Here is a 22,889-nt window from a genome sequence, read left to right as displayed (position 1 = left end):
GAGACGCCGAAGCACACTTGTCCCAAGCGATGGAATGTCTGCTCGTGCTACTCGCGTTCCTCGTGCTCAACGAGCTAAAGCTCGTTGCTCGGGCTACCGCTTCTTTTCTCGACGGGTTTGAACACGGCCGGACTGGAAGCGCGCGCTTTCTTTCTCGCTTCCAGTCTGGCCGCGGTTTGAAAACCATGTTTCAGGGCCTCGCCGCTGCGAAAGCTGTGCGCTGAATACCGGACTCCCCTAGGGTGCCTACATGTCTGTCTGTCTCAGGGTGAAGACATCCATTGTTCCCCTGAATGTGCCAGTGCGTGACGCTCTCGCGCACTCGGTGCGTGACTTGGGCGGCAAAATGGCGCCTATGTATTAGCCAAAGCTAGACGGTCGAGCTGAGTGACACCGGATTGCGCGCACTTCAAAATGCATAAAAAAACGAATGGGCGGAAAAATGGCTGACATGTCACCACTCAAGCAAACGCGCGTGTGTATGAAGGCACTCTAGACTCCCCGAGAAATGCTCTGTGTTACCAGATCCTCACGCTCCAAATCTGCGACCGGCCACTCTATGGCTATGTTCCAAATCTTACCCGAGTAACCTGCCTCTACGTCAGCGGGTAATACCACGTGACATCGCGAGTAAACGATCCGCGACTCGATTTTGGAACGGCCAGGATAATCACCTGGATACTACGCGGATTGGCTTCGTCTTGGGCGACGGCAAAAAGAAAACACAGCAGCGATGGCAGAAAATAGCAGACGATCCTTTTGATCATGGAGAAAGCACCCGAAGAACGGTAATATTAATGACGATGCGGTGTTTTTTGAGGTGGATCCACCAGCTCCTTTTACTCACCTTCGTTTTGAGCTGTATATTGAGATCAAAATTACTTACTCCTTACAGCTAGACATAAAAAAAGGTGTTTTTATTAATCAGCGCGATCGCTGCAATTCTAATCACGGTGCCCTAAGCGCATATATTCCACGCATTGTAATTTGCACCGATTATGTTTTGCAGAAATATATTGCACACGGTGTAGCGGTACAGCGCGAGGGTGCTTTCTCCAGAATGATATGAAACTGACGTTCGCTTTGACGCGAATGTGATTAGAGTGAAATTTTCGAAGCCTTCACTGCTTTACAAACGTTATCCTCTCATTACACACACATTGGAGAAAAAAAAAATACTACATTATCATATACTGAGTTCAAACATTTTCGGCCTTGAACGTGAGAATACGGCATTCCCCCAACGCCGAGGACGAGGATGCGGAGAAGCGCCTGTTTACGCTCGCACTCGGATAATAACAATTATACCTTCCCGGGGAAGGTGGACGGTCTGGATGTAATGGAGTCAATTCCTGCGTTGAAAACAGCAAATCGCAATAACCACAGATGCTGCAGCTAATTCTTTGTCATTTCGAACGTCCGCCACCAAAACCAACGGAGCAAGCGAGCTTTGACGGCTGTCGGCGCAGAAAGCAGACGACGAACAGATCACGTGACGTATTTACTCGATTTGATCCGACTTTACCCCCGATCGAGGAGGGTAGCGTGAGTAATTACTCCGGAGTAAACAACCCGCTTCTGGAACGCGAGTTCTGACGTCATCGAGTAAGCTCGAGTAAGTTTTGGAACGCCACGGTACGAAACTTTTACTCCGGAGTCGGATCGAGTAAATTTTGGAACACAGCCTATGGCTCTCTCATCGAACTGCCAGGCTTTGTGAGTATAGGGACGCCAAATTTGTGGGTGCTGTTTAGAGCGCATGCTCAGAACGAGCTCACATTAACAGGCTCATAAGACAGGCAATCTTGATGGTGCGGAATGCACGTTGCAAAAGAGCTGTGGAAGCTCGCCATCAGCACGTGCTCAGCATTCGCGCACATAGCTATGGCCGCCAGTGAATACTCCCTATAAGGAGTATTCACTGCGCGCCATATTTGTGGGTACTGTTTAAAGCGCCTGCCCAGAACGAGCCCATATTAATAGGCTGGTAAGACCGGAGACCTTGAGGGTGCGGTATGCACGTTACAAAAGAACTGTGGAAGCTCGCCATCAGCACGCGCTCAGCAGTCACGCACCCGCCAGTGAATACTTCCTATAGAGGAGGCTATGTCATAACCCACCATAGCCCACCATATGATATGTTTGCGCTTGTCTTGCAATTGGCGTCAAATGCGCCAGTGCACGAGGCCCGTGTCTCGAGCGGCCCTTGGAAGCAGATGGCGGTGCAGATCTGAAATGAACGGCCCTTGGAAGCGAATGGCGGCGGAAGACTCGCTCGTGGTACGTGTCTTGTGCGTTTCCACAACAATAGTTGCCGATACTTGAAAGCGTGAATTTTATCGAGGTACTTTACGAAAGTAGTTATTAGGATGCACGTATGTCATCACGTTTCTATTTCCCGTTATAAACGTTTGTTTAACCACTCATTTCATACAGGGTACTCCTATGCGATTTCAGAATGTACTCATCATGAATAGATTAGTTAAAAATGGTCATATGCTCATATACAAATTTCTTTTGTAGCCAAGTAAAGATTAAAAAAGCTAATTGTAAGCACGATGGCAATTTATAACGACGATGTTATTTGCCTTTGCAAGCCAATAAGGATGTGATTACTATGCATATCACAACAATGTTGTAAAGGCTGGTTCACACATTTGCAACGGTTGCGTTCGGATGCAACCGAAATGACTGTAACGACAAAGTCACCGGGACAAGTGTTCGCCCTACACAGCATGGCAAGCAATGCAAGAGGTAGCTTCGCGAAGCCATCCATGAGTCACGGTTTTTACGGTGTTTTGGTCGTTACGGTCGTTTCGGTTCGCAACCGTTGCAAATGTGTGAACCAGCCTTAAATGTCACCATACTGAACATTGTGTTTGTAACATCCCCCATCTGTACAGTATATGCGATGCCCATCCGCGTTACGGGATGTCCTACTGCAACTGGACAAAAAGGTATGCCGACATACACATTGCAAAGCGACTGGCATATAAGCTGTTAAAAGCAAAACGGCTAACGGGTAGCTAAAATAACTGGCAAGCATTTCGCGTTTACTAGCTATTTTGCGCCCTCACATTTTGTTCATCCGAATCTTTTTTCCCCTCATCGATCAAATTTTTTTAGCGTAAGTCGCAAGCAGGATAGATGCACCTCCTCTTATACGCATCCAAAACTATACTCTGTTTCACCTTATAATGTACAGCAGGAAAGGCTACAAGCGCGAGCTCCTTGCTCAGGGCACATCTCGGCGGCGCAAGCTCTCGTGCGTTAAGTGTAGCTCCCAACGCTATGAGCTCGCGCTTCTAGCCTTGTCTGCGGTACATTATAAGGCGAAACGGAGTATAGAGAAAACACACCGCACGCTAAGACACCGAAAATAAAGTAATAACATTTGTCCAAGACTACCCCAAGCGCAATCTCGCGAACTCATCGGTGTTTTCCAGAACTGGCACAATAATAATTCAGTCGGGGCATAATCCATATGCCAAACGCATAATTGTAACGAGAAAGTCTGAATAAAGACCTCCCACAAAACACGAATCTCTTCGAAGAAAATTGCCGACACTAGAACTGCATCATATATGCCTGTGTCCGTTAAATGTTCGTAAACCTATTCAAAAATACGGTGCCACTTAGGTGAGTTGTGAGGCAAAGTTTTGGGTCACTCTTGGTTGTCCGGAAGTTCATTTAAAATCGGCCGACGGCTGCTGTTGTTCTGTCTTGCTGGATTTTTCCTTTGACGGATCGCGCGATGTCTTTGTCGCGAAGACACCAAACCGACGGAGCCTTCTTTGACGATTCGACTCGTCCAGATCCCCGATGGTGTCTACAATGCCAAGGGCCATGGTCTCCGGGAGGTAGGTAACCAGCAGGGAAGTGAGCAGGCCGGCGAAGCTGAGCGACAGCAGAGCCAGCTCGCTGCTGGAGAAGAGGCCCCCCACGTAGAAGATGGGCGCCGCCATGCCCCCGATCCGCCCGAAGAAGTAGCAGGTGAACACACCCAGACTGCGCACCACGGTGGGGAAGATCTCGACGCTGATGATGTAGATGAGCACGGCGGCCATGTCCAGGAACACGTCGATCGCCGCGGTCATGAACGCCACCAGTGTGGGATCTAGATTAAGCACCGAAAACAGGGTGGAGAAGCCAACGAGCAGCGAGAACCCCATCAGTACGCCCCAGAGGCTGTGCCTGCGTCCCAGAAACATCATGGAGCGGTAGAGGAGGTAGATGAACGACAACTGGAGGAAGAGCTTCAACACCAGTAGCCAGTGCGTGCTCGGTCCTCTCGCCAGGAAGCGTCCGTAGTAAGTGAGGACGACCATAAACCAACACCACACCATGATGACGCCGCGACGAAGCAGGCTCATTGCCCCCATAGTGTCCCCCACACTGCTCTTGCTGGCTCTCGTCGTGTCCTTTCCTGCGTACTGCCAGGCCGCGCTGACAAGACGCCACTGGCGAGCGGCGTCGGCCACCTTGACGTCGTTTCTTGAGGCAGCCCACAGCACCGTCTTCTCGGCCGCCTCGAATTTCTTCTTGGAGAGCAGCCAGTGGGGCGACTCGAGGGTGACGTAGAACGCAGACATGAGCAGCGAGGTGGGCAACATCACCAGAATCTGGAGCGTAGTCCAATTAGGCACGATGTGACCCGTGACCGTCAGGAACAGCGGGGCAGTGGTGTAGGCCGCGGCCTTCGTGATGACACAGTACATGCACTGGTACTCCCGCGTGGACAGCTCGAAGAGCAGCACGAAGCTGGTGATCTGGAGGGTGCTCACCGACGCCGACACCCAGAAGCGCAGAAACAGGAAAGCCACGTAAGCGTTGGTAAAGCAAAGGGCCAGGCCCGACATCATCAGGACCGCAATGGCCGCACAGATGACCGGACGCCGACCCACCTTGTCGGACAGGACGCCCATGAAGGGCGCCGCAGTCATGGCGCCGCTCATATACAGGATGGATGAGAGGGTCAGGAGCCATTGGTTCTGGCACACCAGGTCCCATTGTGCCACGAGGGAACGTCCGGCACCCGGGCCATAGTCCCAGCTCTGGCAGGGCCTTGTCGACCTGTTCGTGGAAGCCACGGACAGCGGAGGATCGTAGCGAACGCACCGGAGCCACTTCCCGTCGGCGTCCCGAGGCGTGCTGATGTTGCGCCACTGCGCCGTCGTGAGGTTGGAATACTCGGCGGGCTGCTTGCACCAGTGGTCCACGTCCGCAGACATGATGGTCGGAACCAGGTTGTGCAAGAGCAGCGCGATGTCGGACAGCGTGGCGATGAACAGGGCCATGTACTGCGTGGGGCCATTGCCGAAGATCCTTGACAGTTCGTGAGTGGAGGCGACGGCCTTCGCTGGGCGCGTTGCTTCTGACTTTTCAGCTCTTGCAGTTCTGACTTCTGAAGGTGAGTGATGAGGCAGAGTGTTCGAGGTGGCTCCCACCTGCAAAGCCGGAGCGGAGGTGGCGGCTTGCATGTTCTCCGTTGACTGCGGGGCTTGAGCCTTCTGCTCCAATTTTGCCGAGGAAGCTCGCTGGGAGGATGCGTCGATTGTCTGAGCTTCCATGAGAGGAGCGTCTCGATGGCTCTTTTTCGAGCTCGATTTTTCTGGTTGCTCTGACTGAGACTTCTTCCGCCGGCTCGTTCCTTTCTCCATGACTGCCGCTGTCGGTGTTCCAAATGAAAATCAGCCGTTGTGGTCCGCGACAATCTGCTCGAGCTCAAGCCTCGTCGTCGTCTCGTCCCCAGTGGGCGATACGACGAGACAAGGCAAGATGCGAATAATAGTTGTCGCAGAATTCGTTCTATATTCCAGATGTACCTAAAAATTTATCTCTCTCTCTCTCTTTCTATATATATATATATATATGTAAGTAATGCAGAGTGGTTAGAGAACAATCGACCGGGAAAATGTAATAAGATCCGTACTTGCGAACATGGTTAAAATCGCGCACAAAGAGACGAGGACAAACGAGGAAGGAACACGGAACACAGACAGGCGCGCGTGTTCCTTCCTCGTTTGTCCTCGTCTCTTTGTGCACGATTTTAACCATGTTCAACGTTTACCAACTCGCCCAACTTACTACTCTTCTACGTACTTTCGAAGTTGCTATGCTAGGAAGTTCATTGTATGTATTACGACAGTTTCGCTGAGAGGCTCGGCTTCGTCAGGAGATGGCATCTTCAGACTAAGCGAGTGGAGCAGGTACAAGGCTGGGGCTAAACAAGAGACGAGATGGAAAATTCGTTCGCGCGCTTTACCGTAATCCGTTAGACTTGTACCTGTTCCACGAGTGGTAACTTTAGTGCACAACTACGCTTTTCACGCGCTCAAAGTCTTTCTGAAAAGTACTGATTTAATGGTTTTCGATGACGCTGAGCATGTTTCTAATTTGCACAATGTGTCATTTTTCACTAAATAAAAAGTTAATTATCGAATTTTAATGAATTAGCCGACTGATCGTTGCGATTAGCCCCCTATACTATGTCCCCCTGGCCGTATAACTCATCTGCACAAGCCGCATAAATGTAAATTTCACTGCTTTTTTTAAAACAAATCCGTTAAATAAAAAAAACGGTTTATATACATATTTGTGTGTGTGTGTTTGTACGTGTGTGTGTGCGTGCGTGTGCCTGTGTGTGTGTGCGTGTTTTTGAAAACGAGATAGATTACTCACGAAAGTAGCTTTTAGAAAAAATTAAAGCCGTTTACACTCTCTGTAACGCCGAATTAGAGCGCAGCTCTTGAGGAGGAGGAGCCAAGGCCAGAAAAGTCACGTGACCCCCTCCCCAAAATCACGTGGGGGTCACGTGACCTCGGGGGGGGGGGGGGGTCACGTGACCTGAGGGGGTCACATGACCTAGGGATGTCACGTGACCTCAGGGGTCACGTGACCTGGGGGTATCACGTGATCTCGGAGGTCACGTGACCCCCAGAGAAAATTTTCCGCTAGATTTAGCGGGAAAATTTTTCGCTAGATTTAGCGGGGAACTTTTTCCGCTAGATTAAGCGGGGAAATTTTTCCGCGAGATTTAGCGGGGAAATTTTATCGCTAGATTTAGCGGGGAAATTTTACCGCTAGATTTAGCGGGTAAAATTAGATTTAAAGGGAAAATTTTTCCGCTAGATTTAGCGGGAAAATTTTTCCGCTAGATTAAGCGGGAAAATTTTTCCGCGAGATTTAGCGGGGAAATTTCTCCGCTAGATTTAGCGGAAAGCTTTCCCCGCTAAATCTAGCCAAAAAATTTCCCCGCTAAATCTAGCGGAAATATTTTTCCGCTAGATTTAGCAGGTAAAATTAGATTTAGCGGTAAAATTTTCCCGCTAGATTTAGCGGGAAAATTTTCCGCTAGATTTAGCGGGGAAATTTACCCATAATGCACCGCGCGGTTACGCCGACAGCGACGGCGACGGCGACGCCGACGGTGACGCCGACGCCGCTCAAGCCGGAAACGGGCGCCTAAGAGCTGCGCTCTAAAAATATGTTGCCACAGACGCGAGCTGAGTTAGCGTGCAACGCTGTCAAAGCTACTGGCGCGAGCGCGTGGAATCATTTATGGATTTGTTTGTGCGAGAACGCGTGCAAATGATCAACGAGATCAAGCCCCACGCTCGCCCCAGTAGCTTTGACAGCGTTGCACGCTAAGAATGAAATATAGTATAGCTTTTTATTCCTGTGTGCAGGAGCAGCTAGGTTTTTTCTTCTTTTGTTTTCTTGCATTCTTTTTCTTTTTTTTTGGGGGGGGGGGGGGGGGGAGGGAGGGGGAACAGTTGCACCACAGAAAAACTTTTTCTTTACAAAATTAATTGGATATTTCGCTTATTGGCTTATTTAGTCGTTCTTTTGTGTCCTGAAGGGTGCTAAAAAAATTTCATTTATGTTCAAAAAATAAAAACAAAAAATCGACCTGATGTTTGCTCTACATGCTCCACCGTTTCACTCAGAACGGATTGAATACGACGTTATTAAGCAGGTAAGCTGGTTTTTAATCGACTTACCAAACCCCAAAATAGAGAAAAAAAAAAAAAAGAAGGTGGACAAACACAACGGCTAAAATACAGAGCTGTGTTTGAAACTTTTTTTTGTGTTCGATGCCTTTTTTTTTGCCTCCGTCTCGGGTTTTAGTTTTTGGACATGTTGATTTTTTTTTTTTTTTTTCTTGTTCAGGAAGTGTCAGTACTTCATCTCTAAAATTCATTATCTGCCGGAACAATGGGAGTCAAAGTGTGTGTGTGTGTGTGTGTGTGCGTGCGGGCGTGCGTGCGTGTGCGTGCGTGTGTGTGTGTTTGTGTGTGTGTGTTTCTTTCTTTCCTTCTTTCTTTCTTTCTTTCTTTCTAGGAAGAGCGCGTGTAAACAATTCCCCGCATCGAGATTTGCTTCATTGTCGACGTTCAAGCTCCGCACAAAATGCGCGCACAGATTTTACAGGTTTTGGACGTCCGCCGGAATTACGTAAGGCCTCCGCACCATGTTGTCGAATGAAGGTGGCGATGTGTGCGGGTTTGTGCACGGCTGAATAAACACACACATACACACCGACTGAATAAACGTTAGGAAGTGTTCGTAGATCGGGATTCCCCCTCCGCTAAGCCCTCCGCAACAAAGAAGCCGCTACTGCGCCCGCGCTGCGATGGCCCACACTGTAGAGTTTTGGGTATCGCAACGGGTTGCGTTGCACCGCCCTGCACCTTCCCCCCTCCACGCTTCCCCTTTGCACCGCCACGAACAAGGCCTATTTATAGATAGGCCTTGTTCGTGGCGGTGCAGGTGGAAAGCATCTCTACTGCGTCTGACCGTACCTTGGAAAACGGCAAAGGATCAAGGTCCCAGTGAGCCGATCAACGCGTCGGAAAGAGTCACGTGTATTCTATCTCACTGGTTGCGCGCAGTGCTGTCGAAGCCATGGGCGGGAGAGAGAGGAAAGCAGTGAAAGGGCTAATCTTCGAGGAGGAGAAAAGCTACGTCTTGACACACAAATAAGGGCCGGGGTAAAAGAGAAGCTTTTTCTTTTCCAACTGCTTGGGTTACATTCTGGCTCTTGTATCTTTGGCAAGGGAGGTAACTCCCTCGATGTAACGGGCTTCGCATCCGTCGCTTCGTATCGTCTCTTTCCCCACGGTGAAACGAAATACAGCGGCACCACAGTCGCCAGTGCAGGAAGTGTCAGTCACCAAAGCGAGTGTCCGCACTCTAAAACCGGAGGGGGATTGAGGTTGACGCAATATAATCGATTTAATCAGGAGTCGCACGATGCCACCGCTGCCACGGTGCATTCTGGTACTGGCAGTTCTTCCCAGTTTTGCGGTCGCGCCAGTGCGCGCTGTGTCGTCTGTGCCCGGCGTTTGGAAATTTTCGGGTTAGTACGGGACTTGTTTACTCACGGTTTTTGATGGGTCGATTCCCCCGTTGTGTGCCAGGGTGCTGCAATAACAGCATCAGGCAAAAAAGGCATCGAGTTTGATGTCTTCCCGAAGGAAAGCAGCCTCCGAAAAGAGGAGGAGGAGGAGAAAAACTTTGTTCAAAAGCTCAAGTCCGAGCCGTCTTAACCTTCCACACTGGAGGAGGAATTGTCCTTCATAACTTTGGTTAAGGTTGTTCGTGGCAGGGGGCCTAGGATCTAGGAGCCATAGATCGTTTTGTAGTTCAGGAAAAGGTGCTGCCACGTTTACCCAGGGGCATACGCAAGGTAAGAGTGACTAATGGTGAATTCCACTGGTAGATCTGGAGTGCTGTCCAAAATCCGCGAGGGAGGTAAAATTCCGCTCCGTGGGACCCGCTCCGAATCGACGAAGGGAAGATAAACTCGCATTTTTTTTTTAATTATAGCAGTCTGGGCTGTAAATTTGTAACCATAGAAACTATTTAGAAGCATGTTTCAGCATCTGCTCGTCCGCGCAAATAAAGCGTAAAAAAAAAGGAAACAGTTAACCACAATTAGCGTTTTATCAAAGCGCTAACAAAGGTTTCCTTTCTGCTTTTTTCTAATTCTTATTTTTATTTCAGGTGTGCTGCTCGCGTGCCCAAAAAAATAAAAGGTCAAATTAGTCGTTAGTTTTTTATACAGCAGGAGGTTAGTCTGCCAGAATATGGCGACATTGTTACCCACAGTAGGTAAGCAATTTAACCAGTGCAGTACGACTGCTAGCCTAAAGTTTTTAACGTGCACCAGGCAGTAGTGATACACGACCGAACGCCGTTACGATGCTCATCCAGATCGAAACAGGCAGGGGAGGGGATTTAGCCCAGGATAGAGTGCACTAGAAAGGACCTTCTAGTACACTCTACCCAGGATCTATGGGTTCTGCAGCGCGAGCTTTCGCTCCCCGTCGTGTGGGCTAGAGTCACTAAATAAAGCTACGCTTTCAGAATACCGACTCTCAAACTAAGCGTCTGAAGCGCGTCGGGGGCCGCCATCTTAGGTCCGCGCGCAGATGGAGGAGCGACTGTAGCTGAGCCAAGCCGAGCTGTAGTCGTCGCCTGCGCCAGCTGCCGCGGCCGCAGCTGTGGCAGCGAATCAAAGTCGTGTTATTCGTATCTCAGCGTAACACGGAAAACTCGCGTTCCGAGTGACGGACTTCAGCGTGCGCGCGCAGTAAACAGCAAACAGCAGCAAGCAGAAGATCGCTGCACTCAAGAGGGTGGCGCTGAAAAAAAAACGCGATGATGATGATAGCGACTCACGTGACTGCCGCTGTCCAATGATGCCACAGCGAACCCGAATATTGTTGAACAGAGCGACTGTATTGTCGGCAAAATGCCAAAGAAAAGGAATGCGGTACTCTGAAAGCGTAGCTTATTTAGTGACCAGATTACTCGGCCACCGATCCCTGCTCCCGTGCGACGTGAGTGATAAACCTGAGGCGCGGGGAATTTCGCAAGGAGTGAAGAGCGCGAGTGTACAGCTGTGAGCGACGCTCAAAGCTGCGTGACTGCTCGGACGCCTGTAGCATTGGCGTCACAGCCAGGGAACGTTTTTGCTACCTTTGTGCCATGCCGATGATGCACGGCACGCGCCGTATAGCTTGACACCGGCCGCGGGCGAGATCAGTTTTGTCGGTTAACTGCAAGATTTCCTCACCGTCTAGAAAATGGGTTTGAATAAACCCACCTAAGAGAATCAAAGCCTGTGCATTAGAATTTCGATGTCATCACAATGAGATTGAGCGCAGACACAAATTGGACACGAGCACAGAGTCAACATTGGGCTGAACACCGCGTCTAGTCAACACGTCGAAAGACTCTCCGTGTTGGGTACGGGCTTAGTGAGTGAGTGGGTGCCATTCGAGTCTGATGGCGGACCGTTCAAGAAGACTAAGTTGGACACAGGCTTGTCTGAGACGATGAGACGATGCATGTATGACGTAGTGATGTCGTGACGACGTCCAATGCCTCAACGCCGCGCGCCTCCCTTTAACTTTCAAAACCGACGCAGCGAGCAACGGCAGGGAGCTATCCAAACAGAGTGACCCAGGGCTCCAATTCAGCTAAAGAAAGCGAAGAGTGCACGTGTAAAAGTTTGAGCCGCGCTCAAGCTGCGGAAGCGCACGGATGCTAAAATATTTGGCAATGGCCTCTTATTATACGGGACCATGCATTGGTTTCAAAGCCGCAGAAAATAATATTAAGCAAACTGCTTGCGGCACGTACCGTTTGCTTGACAGCCCATGTCCCAGCTTGTACGGGTGCCCGCGCAATTTCAAGCTTGCCAAAGTTAGGATCCCGCGCACGCTGCACCTGCTTCCACACACGGGGCACGAGTCGGGGCGCCATGTTTGCAATTGTCTACAGAGTGCAACCTTGAGAACCTGTCAGAGTGCAATAGATGTGTTGTTAATTTTTCTTGAAGACACAGTCCTGCTTTACAAGATATGACACAACTGGACCAAGACACCATTTCCTGTGCAACCTTGAAGGCATGTTAACTTGCGTGCGTTTGTGTGTGTAAGTGTGAGTTTATTTATTGACATCGTATAAATTTCTAATGTTCTTTTGTTTTGTTTTTCCACGGAGTAGCCGACTAGTAAATTTTGCGTTGGCAACATCTCCGTGTGTTTCTTTTTCCCCTTCATCAGAAAAATCTAAAGAGTGCCTTCATACAAACCCGCGCTTAGCTCACATAAATAGATTGCGACACCAATTCACTGGCGGTCATAGCAGTGTGCGCGATTGCTGATCGCGTGCTGACGGCGAGCGTTCACAGTTATTTTCCAACTTACATACCGCACCATCAAACTTGCCGGGCTTAGGAGGCTGCTAGTTTGAGTTCGTTCTCAGCATGCGTTCTAAACCGCCCTCAAATATGGCGTGGAGTAATCACCCCCTAAATAGAAAGAAACCGAGGAAGAGGAGGAGGTGAGAACCTGCAGTGACTTCAGAACGTCGAGCCAGTCGAACAGTATGAGTGAAAGGATAGAGGGTATGGACGCTTGGCAGCAGCTGCGCATGGGCGTCGCCATAACCGACCTTGGTTTTGTTTTCTGGTATTACGTTTAGTTGACTTCATCAGGACCACAACAGGGTAGCTTCTTGCCATTTCAGATCCTACTGTGTCCTTCTCCCCAGCATTGGTCTTTTGTTGAAGCTCGTCAACGGCTGCTTCACCGGCTCGGCATTTAGGTGAGACCAGAGAAGGTCAGAAATGGCGGATGTAATCTGACGCATGTGCACAGCGTCTATACCAAGGTTACTAGAATACTCAATTGGAAAACTGCCATAGGATCCTTCTTTTAAAAAGTAGCTCCGATCCGTATACTTGAGAACCAAGCTAAACGCGATCGCAACGCCGCCATTTCTGCCGCAGCGGCCATTCCGGGTACCGCACGGCTGCACGCATACGTTCAGGTCGAGTCGCACAAAGGCCGGGTGGCGCCATCTCACAGGGCAATCTCGCAGTAGTTTTATAAGGCAACTTTTATGTTATGACTCGTCGCTAAAGGGTGGCGCTGCTATCGTATTTAGTTTGATCTCGGTGGACGCCAGCGGTCCAGGTTTGAAGGGTGAGTTTTCCAACTGAATGTTTTAGGAACGTTGGTATATACGAAATGGCTAGGTGAATCTGTCTCCACCCACTGCTCGAACGCCGCGTTCGAACACGTGACACTGCGGGAGGAGCAGACGATGCTCTCGTTCTTTCTGATTGGAGGGAGGCTTCGCTCGGCCTTTTGACGTCACGGTGCGCTCCCATATCTTTCTCTCCCTCAGTTTCTCTTTGTATACTTTAGGCCGCAAAGCGGTCTGTGACTGCGAGGTAAGCGTGGGCGCCCTGCTCCCACTTCGAGCCGCTACCGTTTTTGCTTCCATCCGGTCAACCTAGCGTTTATTTATGCTTTACGTCTTTTTCACTATGCAGTGCGCTGGCCTCGATACACAACTGATGCGACTGAAAGTGACTTCGCGTTGAGACAGACAAAACAACAACAGCAGAGTGTGCCGAAGAGAAACATTTTCAGGTCTCTGCACTGTCTTCCACATGCATTTCACGAACAGAGTAGAGGCTCGGTGAGATCTGCCTCGAGGGCTTGCCCCGACCTCAAAGAGAAATCGTAAAAATGAAAACACAAACTGAAATAAATGTTCGGTTTGGTGGGTGTTCTCCAAAACCAAAACGACGTTGCTTGTTTGTTTTTTTTTTTTGTTTTTTTTTATGTGCCATTTTTGAACTTGCAGACCCATATATGGGAAGAACAACACGAAAGTGAAAATCTTCCCCTGCTAGGCTCTGGTTTTGTGGAAGACAGTATAGGGGTCGAAATCACCGGGGGCGCCTTGATTTGCATACGTTTTACGCTCTGGCCCGCCGCGGGCTTTCCCTATAAGGAATCACAGCAGCCTAAATAAGTTAGAAGAAACCTATTCGCTCCTTTAGGGGCTTTTTTTTCTAATTTGTTTTTCTAGTTTGTCTTCGAGTTAAACTGTCTGCACACGCGTTCACTGGAATAATCACACCCTGCAAACGCGCGTGCGGCCGTATGCACATAACACACGAGGAAAATATTGATGCGCACGCGCGCACGCACTCGGACGCTCGTTCATAAAGACGTGCGTGAGCACGTGCACGTCTACATGGAGATATTGACGTGCAGCTAAACATACGCCGCCATTCCCGTGTGCGTATGCACAAACCCAATAGGGAGTTTTAGTAGATCGTATGCGCTGCGGACAGTTGGTCTAGCGGGCGTGTACGACTCAATCCATGTTTCATAGCAGACTCTTGCCCGATAATTCAAAAATATGATGGATTACAATTACAAATTGCCGAGCCTCAAACGTAGTAGATTAGTTACAAACTGCTTTCACTGATAAGTAAAACAATATAAATAATTTTTTATGTTTGCAAGTATGTTCCGCAACACTACTTTCCGTTTGGCATGCGCCCGCATTATAGTAGTCGTTGTAAAAATAAAATATTGTATTTAAGTGAAAGAATGTAGGGGCATTCCGTTCACTTGTAAGCTGACGAGGCAACCAGCGAAACCTGCAACCACACCCGTCATCCCGCTAGCTTACGGCAGGGTTGGGCAGGAATACCCAAAAAAGATTTGGGAAATACAAATACCGGAAGATACATGGCATAGGCGCCTAAAATACTGACACTGAAATACATTTACAAAAAAGGCATCGCGATACGAATCGGAAATACATTTGCAACATATAAAAAGTATTTAAAAATAAAGGTACAGGAATAGATTTGGCATAAATAGAAGTAGTGGAATATTTTGTCAAAAATCTATTTCAGATGTTCTCATAATCCACAGGATCGGTTGAGTGCAACCTCTGGAGTGTACAAACAACAACAACAAAAAACATTATCTATATTGATTTTGCAATATTTGATAACCTACAAACGAGTAATCAATGTGGAATTTCAATATTTCACGGTTTTTCGCCCGAAATAAATTACCGACTCCTCGAACAAATATAACGAGACGCATCCGGTCCCGATAGTGTCGAGATGCCAGAAATGCACCCAAAAATGCATTTTGATACAGAAATACAAAATGCTCTTGAAATATTCTATACGCGATACAGAAATATAAATAGAAAATATATTTCTAAAATACTATCGGGATACAAATTTGTATCGCAATATTGCCCAAGTCTGGCTTATCGCGACCGGAAATGATCCCTGGAATTCAGAAGACAAAGCCGACGGTGCGCATGCTCAGTAGTAGCGTTTACTTCCGCTAGGATATCAAGAAGACAACGCCTACGCGGCGTTATCTTTTTGATCTTTGTTCTTGACATATCTGTATATGCCGTGCGCGTTTTCTTTTTTCAGTGTTGGATAAAAATACTCCATAAATGTATTAAGCTAAATAACTAAATACCTGCTTCATAAAGTATTTAAAAAACTACTCAAGCTACTTTCACTGCGAAGTTTCTTGAGTAGAGTACGAATACTTAGAAATGTAATTCAATTACTTTGGAAGATAAAAGTGGTCGCTTTAGCTACTCGCAACATTCACGACCTATGAGGGACACGCTGGTGCCAAACAAAATGGCTGTCATCTGGATGATCGTCGTAGAACAGCAGTAACCGCCGAATTCAGAAACCTCACTCAAACTACACTCAAACTGAAGGGCCCCTCCACTTCCTCGAGGAAGGCGCGAGGGCCGGGGCTGGCCAATCGCGACGGCGGATCCGTCCTCGCGATTGGCCAGCGCCGGCCCTCGCGCCTTCCTCGAGAAAGTGGAGGGGCCCTTCAGTTTGAGTGTAGTTTGAGTGACGTTTCTGAATTCGGCGGTAAGAGTCGGGGTCTGCGACGTCTAATTAATTCTAGTTTTGCTTTATACCAGTAGTATTAGAGCCTTACTTTATTTTTTTCACGCCAGGAAGATGTAGGCGAGCACCTTTCTTGTGAAGCTGACCATCCAGAAGCTAGGAAGTGTGATCCTCACACCGCAGAACCGCAATCGCTGAAAGTTGCGAATAGTGACATCACTGAATATCAGGCCCCGCGGCGGACCTTAGGCGCATTGTTTAACTACAATCCATGTTCCCTATGTGGCGAGTTCACTATAAATGAACTTGGGATACGGTAATGAGTGAATGGATAACAAAGAGAGCCCACATAATAGCCCCGGCACTCGTTGCGCCTTCTTCAAGTAGGTTCCGTTTAGAAAGGCACTCAACGTTGAGAGACGCTTTGTTTTTTAGCATTTTTAGAGATCATCCTGCTCATAGTTAGTTTTCTGTCCTGTTCTCTGCCTACCAACGTTCGCTTACAGACAGTGTTGCCAATTAAGCGGTTTTCCCGTTAAACTTAGCGGTTTTTGATTCTGTTTAGCGGGATAAATTATTGTTTTCCGGGCGGCGGGATTTTTAGCCGGTTTTATGTAATCTTGGCGGTTTTTTAGAGATATAGAAGTTTTATATCGACTTACTGTCGACTATGCACCTTTCATATCCATAATAATAAGGATAATAAGCCACAGTCGTCTTCGCTGACTCTCAGTAATGTTCTGGTTTGTGAGAGTAACGCCTGTGATGTCATCAAAACACTGAGACGTCGAATATTGCAACATGCCTCCCCGTTTTGTGCGTGCACATTTGAACAGCATGAATGTTCCAATTTTCCTTTGACGTTTTTGTCACTGTTTCGTACGCTCGCTCAAAGTGCGTTCAAAATTTTAGAAAAGACTGACTGTAAGACCCCAAACTTAAAGACTGGCTACGGGAGGTTCTGGTGATGGCATACGAGCCAGGTGCCGCTATTTCAAAACCGGACTATCTGCGAAGAATGGTCATGCACGCTGCAACGAAATAGCATGTTTCGGCCGCTGCACCTTATTTTTTCTTTGGTAGCAGACGACTTTACAAGTTGAACGGTTCTGACCATAGAGTTATTACAATGTACGCTAGAGGTTCAACTGGCGCTAGTGTCAATGCGACTTCCGGGAGGCAAATTGAAGCAGACAGCAACCAGTCTGCTTTTCCGGTGCTCCTGTGCATTCCTATGGGAAAATGCGCGTGCATTTTTTCTCTTCGCCGGAAAATAACATGAATAACTTTTATTATTTCGGTTGTACCGAATAGTATGTACATTTATTAATATCGTAAAAGTGTAATTGCTTTATTTACAGCATTTTTATTTACCACTAAGCGATGTTAATCTCCGCTATATTTCCGGCCCAAACCCTTGTTCCATGGCAGGTATGTAAAAACGAGCGACGATTCTAAGCAAACTAACGATCGAAAGGAATGTAGAGTGTGTTCAAGGTTAGCTAGCATTCCGATGGCGCTTATATATTGCTAACATGCCCGTCCTGTCACTCTATGAAAATGATTCCGTCGTGCATCTTTACGATCGGCTAAAAAACATTCGAATGTAAGAAATGAAGTACCTGGACTACGAAAGGTGTGCCTTTTTATTATTTGCTATGTCGGGCAGTTTTCATCGGGCACCTATTCTCTGACTTCTTGGTATTCGCAAAGATTTGGAGCGTCCGGTTGATGATTTGAACCGAGAACATGCATCTTTGCACACATTCATGAGCAGAAAGAATCAGTACTTATTTATTGCAAATCGGACTATATTACGTGGCTTTCAATTTATTTTGATCACCTGCGCGCACAAGGAGTTACTTATCCAGTGTTACTGAGTAGTTCTTGCCGTCCCTCTTGGTTTTCCACATGTCCTTCGTTCGTTTGGCACGTATATCCCGAATGGTGGAAAGCGCCGATGCCGTGTTCGCGCTAACAGTGTCCGACAGTGCACATAAATAAATGTGCGAAGCGGTTTTAGCACCGTTTTTCATGCCACGAATTTCAAATAAAAACGCCGTAACTGACCAGTTATTTTGTCTGCGTGATTGAAAAATGTTCCAATGTGCCTAGTACGTACGAAGTATTCGTATTATTTGCTCTTATAATCGAGCGCAGCGAGAAAATCCACTCGCTTTTCTCCATAGAAATGCATTACCGGAAGTCAATTTCGGACTGGTTGCTGTCTGCTTCAATTTGCAGCAGCACACTAGCACCACTTGAACCTCTAGCGTACATTATAATAACTCTATGGTTCTGAGTAGTCACGCACTGCTGAAGGGTCCCTTGCCATGTTCGTATGCGCTCACTCTGCAATTTTGGCTTCAAATCACCCGGGTGAACTGTGGCGTGGGGTGACAGATTTCTATTCAAAACAAAAGGAAAGCTTCCTTTGAGATGGCATTGATATGATCTATACTGTTATTATACCTTTGTCAATAATTAAAGCAATAAAAACAAGTTTAAAAAGTCGTTTTGCGTTGTGTTTTCGATTTAGCGGTTTTTTTAGCGGTTTTCGGGATTCCGACTGCGGGTTTTCAATTTTTGAGTTGGCAACACTGCTTACAGACGGTATTCGCGAGAGCAATAAGTGCCGGACTGACAACAAAAAGAAAAGAAGGATTTTGATATCATGATCAACACACACCAGCTCGCCTGCACCTGGACAATTTTTTCGATAAACAAAAGAAACCGCGACGTTTTGCCGCAACAAAATAAAATATACAACCAGCAAAAAAAAAAGTGTTTTCTTTTTGTTGTTATTTTCTTGAAAATGAAGTCTGCATTGTTGTCGCAGGTCGTTTCCCGTTCTGCGTTGCGCCTCAGTGTGGCAATCTTTACTTCCGTAATACCACCCCTCTTGTTTGAGGATGTTTTTTTGTTGTTGTTTTTTTGGTGAGGGGGGGGGGGGGGGACGGTAAAGGGGGAACTGGGAAAAAGGCGGCCATAGAAGGCGAGGAGGAAAGTTTTCATCGTACAGAGTTTGGAGTGAATTATGAGTCTCAATCAGCATAAAAGCGATATTTTCACGAGGTTAACATAAGTCATCGTAGCTTATCAAAGCCAGCAACAGGATTTGGTTGCTCGAAAGAATGTCCATGTTTCCTCGTGCCACGCCCACGCCACTTGATACCGAGAAACTCGGAAAATGACGGACTGTCAAAAATGTATTCGGGATAAAAGTACAAGATACTCAGAATTGTGATAAAAATGCAGTCTCGCATACTCTGAATCAAAAGTATTTGCAAGATACCAAGATACTTCAAATAGTTTTTGAAATACAGTATCCTAAATAGAGTATTTGAGATAGGCACAAGTCTGTTTTTTTCTAAAGGTTCTAGATACCGGTCATTTGAAAAATCGCATTTTCTTTTCGGTTACTCTGCTCTTCACGACGTTTTCTATTTTGTTAAACCTGCTATACCTCCAGTTTCGGTATCATGTTCATATTTTTCTTTTAAAGTAGCGAGTAATTAATGCAATCCGTTACCAATATATTGTAACAAAATTACATTACAAATTACTGCCAAAAAAAAATTACGTGGCAATTACAAAATTTCCCGAAAAGGTAGCGGATTACAAGTAATCCGTTACTTGTAACCGATTACTCCCCGAGTCTGCTTCACAGTGATGGCACAAGCACCCGCTAGCCACGCAGAGCTGTAGCGTGCTGTCCTACTAAAGCTCTCTACTAACTCAATCACGCACAAAGGAAAAGCCACGCACACACACACACGTCGCACACACACAGACACTTGCACATACGACCCGACACACGCGCGTGAGTTCGCAAGCACCGCGGACACATTCGCGCAACACAAGGGACAGAAGACAAATGGATGTGATGCACAAGCATTCAGGAAGACACACACCGTGCAGTGGCCCAAGTTTTGAACAATATCACGCGAGCGTCGACCGCTGGGCACCGTGCCGCGGAGGGGTGCGGCGACACGGGAGAGATTAAGCGCGTGCGCACAAAGATCTTTCCTGTGCAAGCGTGGTCTGCTAGGCTATTCCGTTGTCCGCACACAACCCCTCCTCCTTATCTGCTGGCATAGCTAACCTAAGGTCTGAATAGCGCTTGCTTATCACTCGCTTCTTCTTATTTTTTTCCGGGCACATAAAATAGCAATTGGCCGCAAATTCAAACACGAAATAACACAACCAACGTTGATTAGAACACAACGAAACCGCAGAGTAAAACTATCTTCATTGCGCCAGTGTTTATGTTGAGCAAGACGAGTATCACGCCAGCGCTCGCTCTACAGACTTTTTGCTCTACCAACAGATAAGAGAAGCAGAGAGAGAGAGAGAGGGAAGTGGGCGTTGGATAAACAATTATGTCAACCAGCACCCGGCGCTCCACTAGTCAAAACCAATCATAGGAACATGTCCAATAAATTTATCCGTGCTTCAATGTGTTAAAAGAAAACTGAAAAGATTCCTGAAAAAAAAAATTAACAAAGAAACGAGTTATGGATGAATTGTAGAATATTTTTATCCCGCAGAACTGAATATCACGTTCATTTTCCCCGAAGATGTCACTAAATGCGAGAAAACGCGAAAGACATCCGACCGGACGTTACGTTATCGATGGATCTTTTGGCCGCCAAGCGCATGTCGCTCGTGTGGGCAGTGCGTGCAATTGCAAGCTTAGCTGGTATATTACCCCGCCCTGACACCAGTCGTGAGGTTTTTTTTTTTTTTTTTTTCACTCTTTTGAAATTTGCAAGAGTCAGCGCATGCATAGCTTTGATTAGGGTTCCTGTATAGACCAGTGTCCGGAAGTGCTCTTTTTAGCCTGGACCGCAAGGAGCAAAAGCGAACAATAATCTCGAACCCAGACGCTCACGGGGAGGAGGGGCTGCGTCGGCCTGCGTCGGCTGCTTCCCGCCGCGGGCTTCTTCACTGGTGTGCCGACTGCCGTTTCGCCGGCATCGGTCCTGTTTACCGCGGTATGTGAGTAAAGTGCCCGTAATGGTGAGAGCCGTGTGTCCATACGCCGCTTTGCCGCTGTTGGTTTCCATCTAGCCGAGCCAGAAAACATCTCGCGACGATTTGACCACGCCGCGAGTGACGAAGAAAAAGCAAATACGGTGACGGTTTGAGCGATTGCTTTGGTGGCTCCGGCGTTACGTGTCTTCAACGTCCTCGTGAGAAGCTTCCCCTGCCCTTCAAAGTTATTGCAAGCTCCACGAGTGGCACGAAAGTTGTGGAATCATCGTCTCAAATACAAATAAGCAGGCCTTCACGAGCAACGTCGATGCCGAGCAGGCGCTCGGCACCGTTGTGTCGTCAGATGCTCTACAACGCCGAGGTATTTTCATTTACCATTTGGAATGGCTTCAAGAGTGGGAAATTAATCTATTTCGCGGACTGTTAACGCCGAGGCGAGTGCCCTCCGTTGCAGTGCCGTTGTCGCGCAAAGTGCAGAGAAAACCGGGTGGCGATGGCGGCGGTGCACTTTGATCGCTTTGATCTTGCACCGTCGAGTTCATGGAGTCCGGAGTAGTATGTCCGCCTGCTGGATCAGTGTTTTGGACTGCCGAAAAACTCTTTCTAACGGGCATTTTCCTTGTGAAGCTTAGCAGCTCATTACACCTCGTCGTCGACTGCGCTCATTTGACTACGACGCACGAGCCTGCGTGATGTGAATTTCACTGCCTAAGATCTTTGCTGTGCTGTAACGAGGGCTAATAAAATATCAGCGCGAACTTCTGAACAAAGGAGTTGAAGTTTCGTCTGTTATCATAACTGATCGTCTGTCACAATATTAATCAGTAGCGTTCCTAGACTCCGCCCCCACAAGCACCCTGCTTCGTTGCCCGATAGTAAGTGTCTCCTGGTACCTCGTAGAATTCCAGCTCCCACTTCAAGTAAGTACCATCCTTTAGAACTGGCAATTAATAGTTTCGAACCCAGACGCTCGCAGCGTGTGTGTGTGTGTGGGGGGGGGGGGGGGGGGGGGGGGCGGGGGGGAGGGGGGGGGGGGGACGCGTGTTAACATACTCGGAGCCTTCGTTTACGCCGCTTCGCGGCGGCAGACAAGGCGGCACATTACAAAAGAGAGGTAATCATAACTGTTTATATAATTATATTTATTCGCTAATATGAACGCCGCCATTCGCTAGTCATTCGATGAAACGTCGTGGTCTCGTTTTCATTCGCTAAAACGTCTTTCGATCAAGTGAACGCCTCCCACTTATTTCGGCTCGGCAGAGCCACGCTGCCGCAGAAAGGAAAGCAGATCGCGAACATCGGTCTCAAACGTGCCACGAATGTAATGTCGTATACAAGAAGCCAACAATCAAGCATTTGAAAGCTACAAGAAAGCCGGTAGCGAAATATTTACTACGCAATGAACCCGGACTGAAACGCGGATGTCAAGGGTCAGCAGACACCGAGAACATTTAAGACAAAATAGGTTTTCTCTTGTTTTCTTCATCGAGATGGGTTCTCGAATGTTTACGACATCTTATCTGTTGAAGAACGGGCCGCGGAGGCTTCTGGTGAAGACTTCTTTCACGATGTGTCGGTGCATTCGGACAGCCTGCCGCATCCAGCCCCCTCAAAGCAGCGCCGCCAACGCAGCCCCTCCCCCCCCCCCCCCCCCCCCCCCCCCCCCCCTTCCTGCCTGCCAGTTCTTTCCGCGTGGTGGCGCGAGCATAGATAAACATGGCGGCGCCCTGGAATTGGCGCGGACACTCCCTACGGGAGCCAGAGTTGCGCGTCTGTTTTCCACGTGCCGCCGCGCCGCTATTCGCCGAGATCCGATCACGTGAGGAGCCGGATCAAGTGCCGTCCAGCACAGTAGACGTCGCACGCGCCCCCGGCGTACGTTCCCCTGCTTTTGAGCGCGCCGCGCGCCTCGAACGCGCGGCGCCGCTATTCGCCCAATTCAGTCACGTGACGACCGGAATCAGCAAGCCGTGCAGGAAAGACGGTGTTACGGAGATGAACGCGCAACTCTCGCTCCCGTCTAGCTTTAATAGACGCTGAAAGCGCGTGAAAGCAGATCGATTCTGAAAACGCTGACATGATGTCACGCTCTAAAAAGGAGAGGCTTCAGCGGTACTTTGAAAATTATTTTCTGCATCCTCCGTACAGCTAATTGAACAAA

The 22,889-nt window shown here is 48.1% G+C and overlaps 1 protein-coding gene across 1 annotated transcript; it reads right to left on the bottom strand.

Moving 5' to 3' along the window:
- Positions 1-3,686: 3,686 nt before the first annotated feature.
- On the bottom strand, positions 3,687-5,660 carry LOC8024263 (solute carrier family 22 member 7-like). The gene has a single exon (XM_002404840.3). The coding sequence runs from the start codon at positions 5,658-5,660 to the stop codon at positions 3,687-3,689; it is 1,974 nt and encodes a 657-aa protein (XP_002404884.2).
- Positions 5,661-22,889: the final 17,229 nt, after the last annotated feature.

Source organism: Ixodes scapularis, unplaced genomic scaffold, assembly GCF_016920785.2.
Source record: "Ixodes scapularis isolate PalLabHiFi unplaced genomic scaffold, ASM1692078v2 PGA_scaffold4__175_contigs__length_147842914, whole genome shotgun sequence".
Taxonomy (NCBI): Eukaryota; Metazoa; Arthropoda; class Arachnida; order Ixodida; family Ixodidae; genus Ixodes; species Ixodes scapularis.
Note: the sequence above shows the minus strand (reverse complement) of the source record. Positions and strands in the feature narration are given on the sequence as shown.

What these genes read in the sequence shown, in the direction of transcription:
- LOC8024263 (XM_002404840.3), bottom strand. Translation starts at nt 5,660, where the DNA reads ATGGAGAAAGGAACGAGCCGGCGGAAGAAGTCTCAGTCAGAGCAACCA.